General features: G+C 35.4%; 1 protein-coding gene across 3 annotated transcripts; it reads left to right on the forward strand.

Annotated features, from left to right (window-relative positions):
- Positions 1-3572: 3572 nt before the first annotated feature.
- On the forward strand, positions 3573-14782 carry LOC128212479 (uncharacterized). 3 transcript variants are annotated; one of them, XM_052917962.1, is made up of 7 exons: positions 3573-3587; positions 10268-10390; positions 11414-11580; positions 11845-11956; positions 12959-13057; positions 13387-13514; positions 14158-14782. In XM_052917962.1, exons 2-7 carry the CDS (start codon positions 10328-10330, stop codon positions 14261-14263), a joined length of 675 nt encoding a protein of 224 aa, XP_052773922.1. In that variant the 5' UTR covers positions 3573-3587; positions 10268-10327; the 3' UTR covers positions 14264-14782. The 3 variants fall into 3 exon arrangements, with proteins under 3 accessions (XP_052773922.1, XP_052773921.1, XP_052773923.1); XM_052917961.1 differs by having other exon boundaries at positions 3576-3593; XM_052917963.1 differs by having other exon boundaries at positions 3576-3593; positions 12959-13051.
- Positions 14783-16094: the final 1312 nt, after the last annotated feature.

The raw sequence follows: 16094 nt of genomic DNA on the forward strand, positions 1-16094 counted from the left end.
AAATTGTCCATATTTTATTTAAGTGTCCAAATCCTACTAACAATTTGGCTCCCAAGGGGGCATAAATGTTTCACTAACATCTCTTGTCTTCTTATTATTCGTAAATGTCTAGTTCGTTATTTCCTCCGTCTTCTTCTCCCTGCGAAGTTCATTGGTCAACGACGTACGCGGTTCCGTCTTCTACTATTTCTTTATACCGGTCCAGAAAAGGCGTAAGAAAAAAAATATACAAACTTTCTAGCTTTATCTTTATCTAAACATACGCCCGCCTAACCGACTGGTTCTCAGAATACTTTGTATAACGTCGTTATTAAAGCAATTATTACGTCTAGCTCTTTGCCTTTTTACATAGTTGAGGCTCAAACCTCTTTTGTTTGGCCTTTGTCGTCTATTTAGGTATTGTTGTCTTCACACTGCCCAAAGCTCCTCAAGAACCAACACATACCTCCTGCACATGTATGTCTGTAAACGATTTGGCCTTAGTACTTCACTGTTAATGAAAACATCCCGCCGTTACGGAAAAACGTCTTCTCTTCGCCGGTCGCGAAATAAGATGACACAAACCTTATTCCGACACAACTAATAGTATTTCGCTATTTACTAACACATTATGCCCGAAACGTCAACTAAGTTGAAATTAAACCAACATTCTGTTTGAAGACATGTTCCTTGAGTCAGGATTCCTCATGCTGATCTTTCCAGAATATGCTTTTGTGTAGACTAGCATAGAAAATTAACTACTAAATATTACGCCCCTTTCTCTGGTGAGCGATTGAGTGTCCTATGGATGAACTTGTTATAATGTTTTGATCGTTTTTTTATTATTGTTACTTTTATTATTATTGTTAATGGAATTGCTTTATCATAAAACAATTATGTATTAATATTATTATTATTATTATTATTATTATTATTATTATTATTATTATTTTGAAAATTATGGCTAAAATGTTTTGGTTGCAATTGAAAAACCACGTTTGTTTGTTTTTTTGTATTTTTGATAGTCATTTGAAATGACTGACATATTCGGATTATTGAAGTCGTTTTTGTTGAAAGTTCCCCTGTAATGAAGCGTACATGTTATTTATGCCATGTCTTTTTTTAATATGATTTTATGGATATTATTGACACGAACTAAAAATAATGTAGTTGATATGATTTTTATTTTTCAAAGAAAGATGTTGTATTGACTTTTTTTAGAAAATGTAATATATATTTTATAATGCCTAGACATTTTAATGTGTTTTATATTTGTGGACCTCTCTCATTTAAGAGCATATGATAAAGACAACTTTGATAAACTCCTATTTGTTATTTTACAATTGTGCAGCGTAAATTTTAAAATATAATATTTACACCTCAACTTCCATTCCTTAAATGAAATGCCTTTCGGCGAGTGCAAATGTGTTTCAATGAACGCAAAATCTTCGCTAGAATTCGTGAATCATCGCTTTTTTTAGAAAATGCTAGACATTTTCCATGTGCCTTATATTATGCTTTGTATTTCTGCTTTTGTTCTTTGTGTTGCAGAACTTTGTATTTACTTGTATTGTATTTGTATCTACAGTATTGGAAACTTTTTTTTTTTACAATGATATTGCAGTAATATTTAATATGTGCCGTCAATACTTTGGTAAATAAGAAGTTAGCATTTTTTTTATATTTTAATCACTACACGTGTGAATTCAACACTAAATAAGCTCATACAATAATTTGGTTAAAGGGCTATTAGTACGAAATTAACAAATAAATATGCCTAGTGTCAATGTTCATTCTGTTTATTCATTTTTTATATTTACTTTACATAATAATTTCGCCCGTCGTCATGTCCGTCCGTCACTATCTTTTGCGGTCCATATCGTTCTCATATATGGTCGGATTTTAAAATAATTTGGCAGGAGTGACCACAATAGCATATTGATGTGCCTTACGAACTTAGTATGTGTTTCACAGTCGATCCTTCTTTGTTCAGTCCATATCATTCATGGTAAGAGTCAAGAAGTATCTGGCTGCAGAGGTAACCAGAGCATTAGTATTTGTAGCGCAAGACCTGTTTACCTCTTCTTTATTTGATTTTTTTACTGTTTGTCACTTTTACAATGAATATACAATTAATGCTGTGGTGCAATTTTGTTCCAAATATACATAAAGTTTGTGTTTTTTTGTAATTAACATTATATTTACCCGTCGTTTATAATGTTTGTTTATATTTATTCTTGTAAATAAATGTTAAAACAACACTGCTTTTCGAAGAAACTCGTCGACTCATTCGCATGACCGTGGTGCCGGCGTTGATGTCGTCGCTGTGCAAATACCGCCCCCCCCCCCTTTACCATGCATCCAACGTACATATACACATGAGGGTATTTAAACCACATGCTGTCATTTTCACTACTCATATGTATAGGAAATCCATAAAAACGAGATAGCTTATACGGAAAATATCCTTCTTGAGCTTATAGAGTTAAAATACTATGCCAGCTTCATTCAGTAGGGAATCTCTAATTTCTACTAAATTGGTGGACAAATAACTTTTTTTATTATATTAAGATATTGCTGGGTAAAGCTGGTCGATACGTAATAACCTGATTTGCCGTTCCTTGGTTGTTTTCATGTGAATTCCTTACCTTACAGGCATATGTCCGTTATAACAGAGGGAACCAAAGCTGCTTTTGATTAATTTGTGTACTTTTCTCATACAGTCGAACCCTCGTTGGCTCGAACTCATTTGACTCGAATTCCTCGTTGGCTCGAACTAGATGTAACGGACCGATTTCAAAATACTGAAAGTTAGCATTACTGCTTGGCTCGAATTTTCCGAGGCTCGAGGTCTTGTCGATACCTTGGACGTTCGAGCCAACGGGGTTCCACTATATTTGAGAGTGCTCAGACTATTAAATGTAATCATTTTAAAGATAAATTATGAACTGCTATTTTTTATGTAACAGTGGTGCAACGTAAAATTGACGAGAAAAGTATTTAATGGAAAGATACTCTGACATATATATATATTTGTTCACATGAATTATTATGTATTATCGTTTCAACCAGTAGCAGAAACCCTTATTGAAAACTAATTCTAGTGGTATTCATTAAAACTGTTTTCATGATTTAGAACAGTTCTAAGAATTCCATATTTTTCTCATCGATCCTCAAAAATATTTTCGAACAATCCCGGGGGTAATGCTGTAATACTCATTCGGAAAACTGTGATTTTTACCTGGCAAACTGCAATCAAACATCAGCAAACAACAAGTGAATACAGGTGGTCAGATTTGTCAGAGAAAGGATAGGTGCAAATGAAGGAGCAACGGACAGGATAGGCACATATGCACGACTAGAGGGTTTAATTATGGGTTATTTGACAAAATGTTTACTTCCAGAGCATTCTCTACAGGTGATATTTTATTATCACATGGACAAACTGATATGTTCATCTTACAAACTGCAAAAACACAACCAACCTGGCCAGAATCAGGATAGGTAGTAAGAAACATAGGAGAGGATAGGTGCGTATCATGGTATATATAAGCCGCATACTGCCTGCAGCATTACAGGTTAGAGGACGGGACCACGTGGCAACGTCGGTACGCGTAAGTTTTAATTTAATCAACTGTATGGCTTGCTTAATGCGCCGTATCGTTTGATTTATTTGTTTTATATATTATATAGTTTTATATATTTGCTTCTACTTATCATTGTATATATAGTTAGGCCTAAAAAAATGTTTGGTTAGGGTTACATCCTTTTCAAAAATAGGTAGGGTAGGTAGGCTTTTTTTATTTTATTTTTTATTAGGCTTTATATAAGAATGTTATTTTCATCATTGGAGAATGGTATTTTCTTCTGTAAAAGCATTTATGGTTTTAAACTACATATTGAAAAGCAATTAAAAAAAAGAAAAAAAACTATTATTGTTTTTTTTTTTTTGTTTTTTTGTTTTTCCTTTTTTTTTGAAACTGACTATAAAAAACGGTAGGGGCGACGCCTATTCCGTAGGTAGGGTCGGGTAACCCGAACCAAATGTATTTTTAGGCCTTATTATAGTTAATCAGCCTTATAGTTAACTATTTATATATTTATAATACTCAACCGTGCAGTTTCCTTTGTTATTTTTTCTTCCATGCTTTTCGATGAAATAATTTATGGAGTTCAATAAGAGACAAAGATCAGTGGGATTTTTATGTTCATTGCAAACTTTGAAATGAAAGTTATAACTCTTTAAGAACTTATTTTAAAAACAAGTCTAGTTATTTCCCCTTGATAGAAAACAAACCATTTTTAGACCAGCAAATTTTGCCAACTGCTATTGTTAGAAGTCCAATATTATCTCAAATTTGTTATTCTTACACGTACGACCTTCCCGATTTCTATTCAGTCAATTGCGAACAGTTTAATTAATAACAGTTACGTATTAATGCCCTGTTCAATTAAAAATTTATATCGAAAACTAATTGTTATTATCTATTTATTATTAACATAGGCTAATGAATAAAAGTTAATTGATGGCTGTTAATTAAATGTTTGCACTAAAACACGAGTAAAAGTTTAACTTTAACAAGAAACTCTTGGAGAATAATTTATCCACGGGCCTGAAATAGAAATGTCAGCTTCAGTGAGGGGCGTCCCCCGGGTAGAAAGAAGCACAGAGACTTGAATGTATGATGCAGATTCCAACAGCTGCCTCTGTCTTACTTTTAATAGTACTTTTAATGTTGCATTAGCTTGGAAAATCAGTCTTGATCCTGAAAATGAAAAAATACAACATTTTATGGGCTGCTTATCACGTTATGGGACACAATACTATCTACTATTGACAAGAGATGAAACTTCCCAAAAAACACAATTCGTCATGGAAATGATAAACGTCCAGTTCAGACATGATTTTTATAGCTAATATACCAATCATAAGCATATCACTGTGTTCGCCGCAAAGAAAAGCTGTGTGAAATTAGCTAAACATACGACATTGGACATTGGACATTCAAAATCTAATGTTGTGCTGGCACGACATTGGACATTGGACATTCAAAATCGAATGTCGTGCTAGCACGACATTGGACATTGGACATTCAAAATCGAATGTTGTGCTGGCACGACATTGGACATTGGACATTCAAAATCGAATGTTGTGCTGGCTCGACATTGGACATTGGACATTCAAAAGTTAAAGTCGTGCTAGCACGACATTGGACATTCAAAATCGAATGTTGTGCTGGCACGACATTGGACATTGGACATTCAAAAGTGAAAGTCGTGCTAGCACGACATTGGACATTGGACATTCAAAATCGAATGTTGTGCTGGCACGACATTGGACATTGGACATTCAAAAACGATTGTCGTGCCCGCACGACATTGGACATTGGACATTCATAACCGAATGTTGTGCTGGCACGACATTGGACATTGGACATTCAATAGTGAAAGTCGTGCTAGCACGACATTGGACATTCAAAATCGAATGTTGTGCTGGCACGACATTGGACATTGGACATTCAAAATCGAATGTCGTGCTAGCACGACATTGGACATTGGACATTCAAAATCGAATGTTGTGCTGGCACGACATTGGACATTGGACATTCAAAATCGAATGTTGTGCTGGCACGACATTGGACATTGGACATTCAAAAGTGAAAGTCGTGCTAGCACGACATTGGACATTGGACATTCAAAATCGAATGTTGTGCTGGCACGACATTGGGCATTGGACATTCAAAAGTGAAAGTCGTGCTAGCACGACATTGGACATTGGACATTCAAAATCGAATGTTGTGCTGGCACGACATTGGACATTGGACATTCAAAAGTGAAAGTCGTGCTAGCACGACATTGGACATTGGACATTCAAAATCGAATGTTGTGCTGGCACGACATTGGACATTGGACATTCAAAAACGATTGTCGTGCCGGCACGACATTGGACATTGGACATTCATAACCGAATGTTGTGCTGGCACGACATTGGACATTGGACATTCAAAAGTGAAAGTCGTGCTAGCACGACATTGGACATTGGACATTCAAAATCGAATGTTGTGCTGGCACGACATTGGACATTGGACATTCAAAATCGAATGTCGTGCTAGCACGACATTGGACATTCAAAATCGAATGTTGTGCTGGCACGACATTGGATATTGGACATTCAAAAGTGAAAGTCGTGCTAGCACGACATTGGACATTGGACATTCAAAATCGAATGTTGTGCTGGCACGACATTGGACATTGGACATTCAAAAGTTCCTGGTTGTCATAGATATTCGCGCAGTGATTCAGATTATGTTAATAGTCAAATCGTTCTTTAAATAGTTCTGGATGCAGCAAAGTGAAGGCAATAAAAAAGAGTTCCATACGGGTACTTGTTTATCTTTGCCCGTTGGGAAGATAAGAATTTCACGCATGGACAAATGTTTGAATCTACTTTTCTGAGGTGGCAGAAATATATATATCCGAAATCTTGGACTGGTGATAAGGCTGCAATTCTAATTTGTCCATTCAAATTATTGTGTTAAATAACGACATTCAACTTGGCTTTTATTTTTTAAAATATGGTTTATAATAACGTATATCTGTCTATTCATAGTGACCAAATATTATTTAGGCATCCAATGGATGTGGTAAATATTAAGAGAAAAAATATAATGAAACGACAACCAGTATACAAATAATAATTGTTGGACAAAGGTCATTTTTACTCATTAATTATCTGTCAGGAGTACCCTTTAAAATAATACCAAAATTATATGGGATCCCCATGCATCAAAATGTAGCATTATCGCCAATGGTTTATGCATTGACAAGTTTAGCTGTGTGTGTATGTTGCCTTAAGTCACATCCATGTCCGACAATATTATACATTTGAGGTACCTAACACATATTTAACAAAGAAACTTGTATTTGAAAGTCCGCAACATTGTTATTGAAAGTTGTATTAAAACAATCCTTTCGATTGATATACATACATATTTCCATGTAAATGCAGACACATTCATTAATGTAATATAATTATTCTAAAGCTCTGTAGATAAACACATACTGAAGTGCACATTTGTTGGAGTTTTATTTGCGCTTTGTTTCCTTTCAACCCTTTCAACCATTGTCAGTTCTGCCCAAGATGCCATTTCCAATGGCGCTGGTGTCACATTTTACATGTATAAATTGTATATTCTGTAAAACCTATAAGAACTTATGTCGTATGTGATGAAGACGTCATTTTGAATTCTTTAATGTCGATGCGATTGATTATAAAACGCTTTGTGTAATTCTGTCGACTTATCAAAAAGGTTTATCGAACACAATTATTTCATATAAACTTTACCAAATGAAGACGACGTAGCATGTTCGACTAACTGAGTCGATAAAAAAACAAGTCGACAGGCAGGAATAGGTTACTTTATCGACTCATTGACAATATTTTTTTGTGTTTACGTAAAACCAGATAAAAAGATGTACGGACGATTACATTTATACTTGTAGGAATCATCAATGCATATCTATATTTTCCATATGTCATTATATACTGTGGATATAATTATCTTCACTTCCTTTATAAATGGTACTAGATGTGTAGCAGTGATGTGTAAACAATTAAGCTTATTAAAGATATGCCATTTTGAAAGCATTATCACTGTTTGTCTACATATAATCCACGTCCATTCATAAGTATATTCATTTGAATCTTTCTCTGCATATGTGACATCATATATATCTGAATCATGCTTAAGTTTCAAATATTGCGATGGAATCGTCATGACAATGCTCTCTTGGTTTTAATAAATTTTATAATGGTTCATTGCTTTGTGATCTCTGACCCTTTTCAAATAATTTCAAGACAATATCTCAAATAAACAAAAAATCCGAATAATGCATGCAATCAAAATTAATTTAAAGTCGGTAAAAAAAAACATTCATTCATAAAACATGTCATACATTGATTTAAATGTGCTAACTGCTAGCACGACTTTCACTTTTGAATGTCCAATGTCCAATGTCGTGCTGGCACAACATTCGATTTTGAATGTCCAATGTCCAATGTCGTGCCAGCACAACATTCGATTTTGAATGTCCAATGTCCATTGTCGTGCTAGCTAGACTTTCACTTTGGAATGTCCAATGTCCAATGTCGTGCTGGCACAACATTCGATTTTGAATGTCCAATGTCCAATGTCGTGCTAGCACGACTTTCACTTTTGAATGTCCAATGTCGTGCCAGCACGACTTTCACTTTTGAATGTCCAATGTCCAATGTCGTGCTGGCACAACATTAGATTTTGAATGCCCAATGTCCAATGTCGTGCTAGCACAACATTCGATTTTGAATGTCCAATGTCCAATGTCGTGCCAGCACGATATTCGATTTTGAATGTCCAATGTCCAATGTCGTGCCAGCACGACTTTCGATTTTGAATGTCTAATGTCCAATGTCGTGCCAGCACGACTTTCGATTTTGAATATCCAATGTCGTGCCAGCACGACATTCGATTATGAATGTCCAATGTCCAATGTCGTGCAAGCACGACATTCGATTTTGAATGTCCAATGTCCAATGTCGTGCCAGCACGACATTCACTTTTGAATGTCCAATGTCGTGCCAGCACGACAATCGATTTTGAATGTCCAATGTCGTGCCAGCACGACATTCGATTATGAATGTCCAATGTCCAATGTCGTGCCGGCACGACATTCGATTTTGAATGTCCAATGTCGTGCTAGCACGACTTTCACTTTTGAATGTCCAATGTCCAATGTCGTGCTAGCACGACTTTCACTTTTGAATGTCCAATGTCCAATGTCGTGCCAGCACAACATTCGATTTTGAATGTCCAATGTCGTGCCAGCACGACATTCGATTTTGAATGTCCAAGGTCCAATGTCGTGCTAGCACGACATTCGATTTTGAATGTCCAATGTCCAATGTCGTGCCAGCACAACATTCGATTTTGAATGTCCAATGTCCAATGTCGTGCTAGCACAACATTCGATTTTGAATGTCCAATGTCGTGCCAGCACAACATTCGATTTTGAATGTCCAATGTCCAATGTCGTGCTAGCACGACTTTCGATTTTGAATGTCCAATGTCCAATGTCGTGCTAGCACGACTTTCACTTTTGAATGTCCAATGTCCAATGTCGTGCTAGCACGACTTTCGATTTTGAATGTCCAATGTCCAATGTCGTGCCAACACGACTTTCACCTTTGAATGTCCAATGTCCAATGTCGTGCCAGCACAACATTCGATTTTGAATGTCCAATGTCCAATGTCGTGCTAGCACAACATTCGATTTTGAATGTCCAATGTCCAATGTCGTGCTAGCACGACTTTCACTTTTGAATGTCCAATGTCCAATGTCGTGCCAGCACAACATTCGATTTTGAATGTCCAATGTCCAATGTCGTGCTAGCACGACTTTACTTTTGAATGTCCAATGTCCAATGTCGTGCCAGCACAACATTCGATTTTGAATGTCCAATGTCCAATGTCGTGCTAGCACGACTTTCACTTTTGAATGTCAAATGTCCAATGTCGTGCCAGCACAACATTCGATTTTGAATGTCCAATGTCCAATGTCGTGCCAGCACAACATTCGATTTTGAATGTCCAATGTCCAATGTCGTGCTAGCACGACATTCGATTTTGAATGTCCAATGTCCAATGTCGTGCCAGCACAACATTCGATTTTGAATGTCCAATGTCGTGCTAGCACGACTTTCACTTTTGAATGTCCAATGTCCAATGTCGTGCCAGCACGACATTCGATTTTGAATGTCCAATGTCCAATGTCGTGCCAGCACAACATTCGATTTTGAATGTCCAATGTCCAATGTCGTGCTAGCACGACTTTCACTTTTGAATGTCCAATGTCCAATGTCGTGCCAGCACAACATTCGATTTTGAATGTCCAATGTCCAATGTCGTGCTAGCACGACTTTCACTTTTGAATGTCCAATGTCCAATGTCGTATGTTTAGCTAACTTCACACAGCTGCAAAGAAAAATCATTTTTACATCGGAATGACACAACAATCTTACGGTTATTCCAAATTGCAGCAGGAATCTGATTAAGAATATACACACTTTCGCAAAAATGTCGACATACACATGTCTTTTCGACTAATTCTACTGCTGTTATGAGCGCCTGAATTGATCCCGATGATACGATAATACAGTCGGGATCATTCATATAGAAATTTAGACTTATATAGAAATACACAGTTTCATAATCCTTAGACTTCAAGTTTGATTTCATGTCGGTATTTTCAGATATCCTTTCCTCAAGAAAAAAACAGACTGTGTACTCATACAGTGTTCAAATAGTTCACGATGTTCTGGAGCCTTCTGATGATATACGGTGTGGGCGCCGCTGTGGACCATGGGATGAGAAAGGTAATGTAATACTTTATGTAATAGTTAGTGTAATAGTTAGTGTAATAACTAGTGTAATAGTTAGTGTAAAAGTTAGTGAAATAGTGTAGTACTACTGCAGTGTAAAAGTAAGTGTAATATCAGTATAATATGTAGTGGGCTATGTAGTGTAATGCTTAGTGTATTTCAGTGTCATACGTAGTGTAATACTTAGTAATATACCAAATATAATACTTAGTGTAATACTAAGTGTATTATTTAGTGTACTCCTTAGTGTAATACTTAACGTTATGCTTAATATTTTACACAGTGTAACACCTAGTGTAATACTTTTTTTAAATTCCTTCTTATATAATTCATCTACATAAACACTAGTCATCTCTTTCATCACAATTTAGTATCATGTTACATATACTTGTTAATGATTCAAGAACATACTGAGATTTAATGCCAATACATATGTTTTCTTTTGATCAATATATCATCTGGCCCCAATTTCTCGAAAAATTTTAAGTCTCTTATAACAGGATTAAGCTAAACCCACTATTTTTTTCTTTTAATATTTTACGTTTTATATACTCCTTATAAATATACTCCTTTAAATTTGTCAATACTTAAGATAGGAATTATCGTTACGATTATCACAATAAACCATTTTTCATTTATAAAAAAAAAATACTTTAAGTATGTATTTCGGCTACTTGAATTAAGCAACTTAGGCCTGTTAAGCTTAAGAAGTTTTGAGAAATTTGAGCCAGATGATCGCATTGTTCCTGATGCTAGAATAGACACATGAACTGTTATTGTTTACATGTATTCATATGCAAAGTAGTCAAACAGTATGTCATTGGTCAGAGGATTGACCTCATTATGAAATCAACCAATCAATTACTGGTTTGCAATTACCAAAGTAATTGTTACGTCACATGTTAATCCATCTTGACTTTTGCATCTTCTGAATTCAATTTGTTGGAATTAATGAAATTATTCAAATTATATTGCTAAAAGCAAAGATAACTCCAACAGTTATGTTAATAATTACAGATGGATCAAATGGACCACGGGAACGGATTTCATTTGACGGAAGAACCAATGCTAATTCACCACAATGACGGTGACTCAATGGTGGAACATGGTGATGAACATCACGACTGTAACCATGACAACGAAAGAAACAAGCTGATGATGGTGTTAATGAATGAGAACGCGAGGTTTGTAGGCATTTGTATACACTATAGAATATGATGAATGGTTATTTGAGTGATTGATGATATATTCTTATATTTTGGGGTCAGAAAATATGTTGAACATAAAATTGTTGGTAGATACTTCTTGAATACTTTGAATTATCTTTTAAATTATTTGATACCTAATTTAGAATATAAAATTGTGTAATATTGCTTTGACATAAACATTCGATAATAATTTGAAATTCAAAATGTCAAAAACGTGTACGTGTTTTCGCCCGTTTGCAGAAATGGAATGGACTCGCCAAACTCCGGTTTGAAAAACGTGATGAACATGGCGGCTACGTGGAACAAAATGGCGACGATGGCCGACTTGATGACGCCATACATAGACTACAAGGTTAGTTATAGCATTTTAAATAGTTGGAGATATACCAATTGAAACAGCTACAACAGAACGTATAACTACGATACCATGTGCATGTTGTTACATCAAGTGTGCTGTAGAAATCTTAGCAATGCATTAATATAAATATGTTGAATCAAATGCGTATTTAGGCTTATCCCTGTAGTTGTTATATTACAATCAAAACTCGCTATGTCGAAATCGGACAATACTTCGAGATAACGAACTTTCGATATAACTGAAATACAAAAAAGTGTATAACTTAACCAAAAATATTCGAAAAAAGATCGACTTAACCAGAACATCGAGCAAACTAAGTTCGACTTAACGAGTTTCGACTGTATCACGAAACCCGGTATTTCTATGAACGTGTATACACACGTGCAAAAGTTATAGTTGAATTTAAGTAATGATTGAATGGCATAATTGATGTCATTATCGGTGCATGAATGCAGTTGGGTTGATTAAAGTGTGTGGTGTCCGAATGACTTCGTGCGTACTTAAAAATGCCCAGACCCGGACAGTAAGAAATTCGCAACCTCTCTATCAATATAACAAAAAACCTACTCCTAAATATATTTAAACTCATAACTCTCATCATAGCACAACTATTGTATATATGTATATGTATACCCTTTATTTCCATTCATCTGTGATTTAACATATAACGTTATTGACATGTTAATTTAATTAATAGATTGCATTATAAAATATTTTGATTTACTGAACTTATAAAGTTGATGTATTTGCGTATTTGATATTTATGTTATTTTTGGTTGTTTAGTTTTGTAATTTGTATGCATGGAATCACCTAAAAACATTATATTGTATATATATTTGTCCGCATGGGCTATTGCCTACTGGATATTCTGTAAATAAATCTTGAAATCTTGAATCTTGAATCTTTAAAGTAAAATAAGCAATGAGTATTTTAAGGTAACATTTTAAGACTAGTTCGGCTACAGCCTTTAATCCCGACATGTATTTCTTTTCAAGAAAACAAAGGATGTGTTTATGAAGGATATGAAGACCTTCTGCTACATGGTGGATGTCGCGCACGAGGTCGCCAAACACAACCACTCTTCCCACGTAATGGTATTATTTTTTTCTTTATATTAAATATTGATAAAAATAATTTAACAGTTTGCGTTTTCTCAAAACAAACAAACCGTGTATTGTACACAACCTCTGTGTATTGATCTTAATCTAATTGCCTAATTGTTTTATCAGATCTCCGATCTGAGTATCCTGCAGTGTAGTTTCTGAGGTTTTATTATTGAAATTGACCATTAAGTGGACCTGAGCCATTACACAAACAAACAGCAAATTGGCCCCTGCTGTGACGTCAGTGTAATAAGCAGGATATGTACAACAGGGGATTGTCCTTTAACTAAGCCTTTAATTATATTTCTACGCTTCTCCAGCCCCGGAAGGGAGATAGCGTATCTGACGTCCTAGAGGGTCTGCTAAGCCTCAACGATATGGCGTCTGACGTGAAGGCCATGGACGGGCTAATGGCCAATCTGGACGCCTTTAGCGACGTCTCTCTCAGGTAAACATTTGAATGCATCTATATAAAGTTTAAAGTTAAATATAAACCTATAAAGTTTTTCGGGGATTGTTCGGAAACTATATACTCAATATCACTAAAAGCTGTACAAGAGCATGACTTATTCCTCGTTCGTTGCAGTCAAATCGTTCAAGAAAGCTCCCGAAAAAAGCTATATGGAAGTAACTGTTATTGAATAAACTATTTCCAAAGTTAATTTTGAAAATGTTTGAAATTTAAAGAAAATAACCGGTATGCAGTTCTTAAATATGTTTCGTCATCTTCGGCTAAATGGACAAACAATATTTGATCCTGAATTCGAGTACACAGGATTGCCAAAACGTGTATTGTACCAGCATAGGTCGTATTAACCACAAACGATTTGGACGAATTCCTGTGCTCTTCGCCTTAATTTGTACATGTATAGTTGTATTGATTCATGAAGTGATCTTTTTTGTTTTTATTTTTATTGTTTGTAAGTTTTAAGTTTAAAGTTTTATTTATAATAAACCAGAAGGTCAAAGACATATGAGGCATAATGTGCACAGTGGTGACAAATACAAATAATATGGTCTTGTTTGGTAACATATTAACTAGTTAATTTTATTACAATGCCTATAATACTAGACTGTTTCAAAAATTACAGGTCTGCTGTCAGTCTTTGCGAGGCCGGAATGAGCTACATGTCGCACGCCCGCAAAATGGCAGACATGAAGGCCAGCATGGGACTTCCAACCGACTACGACATCTAGCGGCAGGAGTATGCTCGGAACAGAACACTTTTAAGACCTGGGCCAATTATAATGTTTGTTTAATGACTAGGTATATGCATTTTAGAGGTTTAATGTATTCATAAAGAGAGCTAGAGGTATTATTGTTAACTCCTTTAATGTATTCAATTTAATATTTCGTCTTCGCATTGAATTAAAGGAGCAGGACAAGTAATCAATACCCTAATACTGTTTACACACACACACACACACGCACACGCACGCACGCACGCACGCACACACACACACACACACACAAACATAACACTCGCATATCAACTGTTTTCAACTATTTTTGGAATGTACAGCTTCAACATCGAGTATTGTACTTTGAACGTTTTATAATGTAGCTCTTTTGTTTTAATCAAGCTATGGACATTACAACTTAGGCATGTTGATTTTATCAGCATTACAATTCTTTTTACCTCTGATATTGAATACATAGTACCATCCCAACTTTTGCTAGTTGATAAAGGAGACACTATGACGAGAACAAAGATGTATATTTGTTGTAAAACGTTTCGATTAAATTTCGACTGGACCGATTGTTATGTTTTGTTATAATGAATATTGATGCGCTTGTTTAATCAACTATATTTAAAATAATTCACAACAGTGTGCCGCTTCGAAATAAAATAGGCATTTCGAGATTTTAATCATTTGAACTGTAGCAGTATTTAGCTGGGAACACGAAAATACCGCCAGTAATGTGTGTAAACGTAATTTTAACGTATCACGCTAAAACCTCTTAATTTCAACTGCATGCGCGTGCAAATGCATAAGCTGGCCATAAGTGATTCTTAAAATTGGCTGCCAAACGAGCACCTGTTTTGTAATACTGAGTTTTAAATCAAATGTATAATTTTAAATCAACTCTTTAACTGGTTAATCCTTGGTAATTTGACTTCCACTGACAATCAATTGTTGATTTTTTAATGAAATGGAGGCATACAGACTTTTGTTGTCAAGGCTTTAAAAATGCCAAATTATACAGGAAATCCCCCTTGATGTGTGCACATCATCTTCTTGAAAAAATATAGTCATCTTCTGGAAAGATCTTGCCAATAACAGGCGAAAGGTTACTGTCTAGGCATTAATAAGGGAGGGTTTTCTACATCTTTCCTTGCACTAAACTTGCTCAAAAAAATCACTTACACAAGAATGACTTATTTGCATTTTACGATTCCCATCAATTTTTGTTTGAGAAAGTACATCACTGGCCAAATGTATTACAATTTCCTTCTGCTCAGATGTCATTTCTTTCCTTTGGCAGACACATTTTTAGTAGACCTAGGGCTGCATTCTAAAGCAGTGCTGATATTCACTTGCCCAAATCATGTGATCAATGAGTTAAATTTACAATGCAACATATTGCTGCGGGTCGCATAAAGTCAATGGACCCAGAGTTGCCTTCCTAATAACAGAATTAAAACAAATGGCCGTATCGCGCATAACAGTAACAATAAACACTGAGTTGCACTCGAAACAACTTAACTGCGGAAGGTCACCTGAATTCCCCAATCTCTATGAATACAACACTGTAAACATTATCGTTTAGAACGTACTATTAATAAGCCGCTTTCACTACATTTCTGGCATGCCGCTATGTGACCGGGAAACAATAACATACAGAAAAAAATGCATCTATCGTTATGATAAAATGCAAGAATACCGATAATATATCGTCTACATTAAGCGCACACAACGTCATTACATAATCTGAATCACTGCGCGCATATCCATGACAACCACGAATTATCGCATATCCATACGCAATTATTTTCACTAAGCACAAAAGAGTTCCAGCAAAAAA

The sequence above is a fragment of the Mya arenaria genome, chromosome 12 (assembly GCF_026914265.1).
Source record: "Mya arenaria isolate MELC-2E11 chromosome 12, ASM2691426v1".
In the NCBI taxonomy this organism is placed as follows: Eukaryota; Metazoa; Mollusca; class Bivalvia; order Myida; family Myidae; genus Mya; species Mya arenaria.

What these genes read in the sequence shown, in the direction of transcription:
- LOC128212479 (XM_052917962.1), top strand. Translation starts at nt 10,328, where the DNA reads ATGTTCTGGAGCCTTCTGATGATATACGGTGTGGGCGCCGCTGTGGAC. An exon ending in CGCCATACATAGACTACAAG is followed by an intron (nt 11,957 to 12,958) that starts GTTAGTTATAGC and finishes TTTCTTTTCAAG; the next exon opens with AAAACAAAGGATGTGTTTAT. An exon ending in ACCACTCTTCCCACGTAATG is followed by an intron (nt 13,058 to 13,386) that starts GTATTATTTTTT and finishes ACGCTTCTCCAG; the next exon opens with CCCCGGAAGGGAGATAGCGT.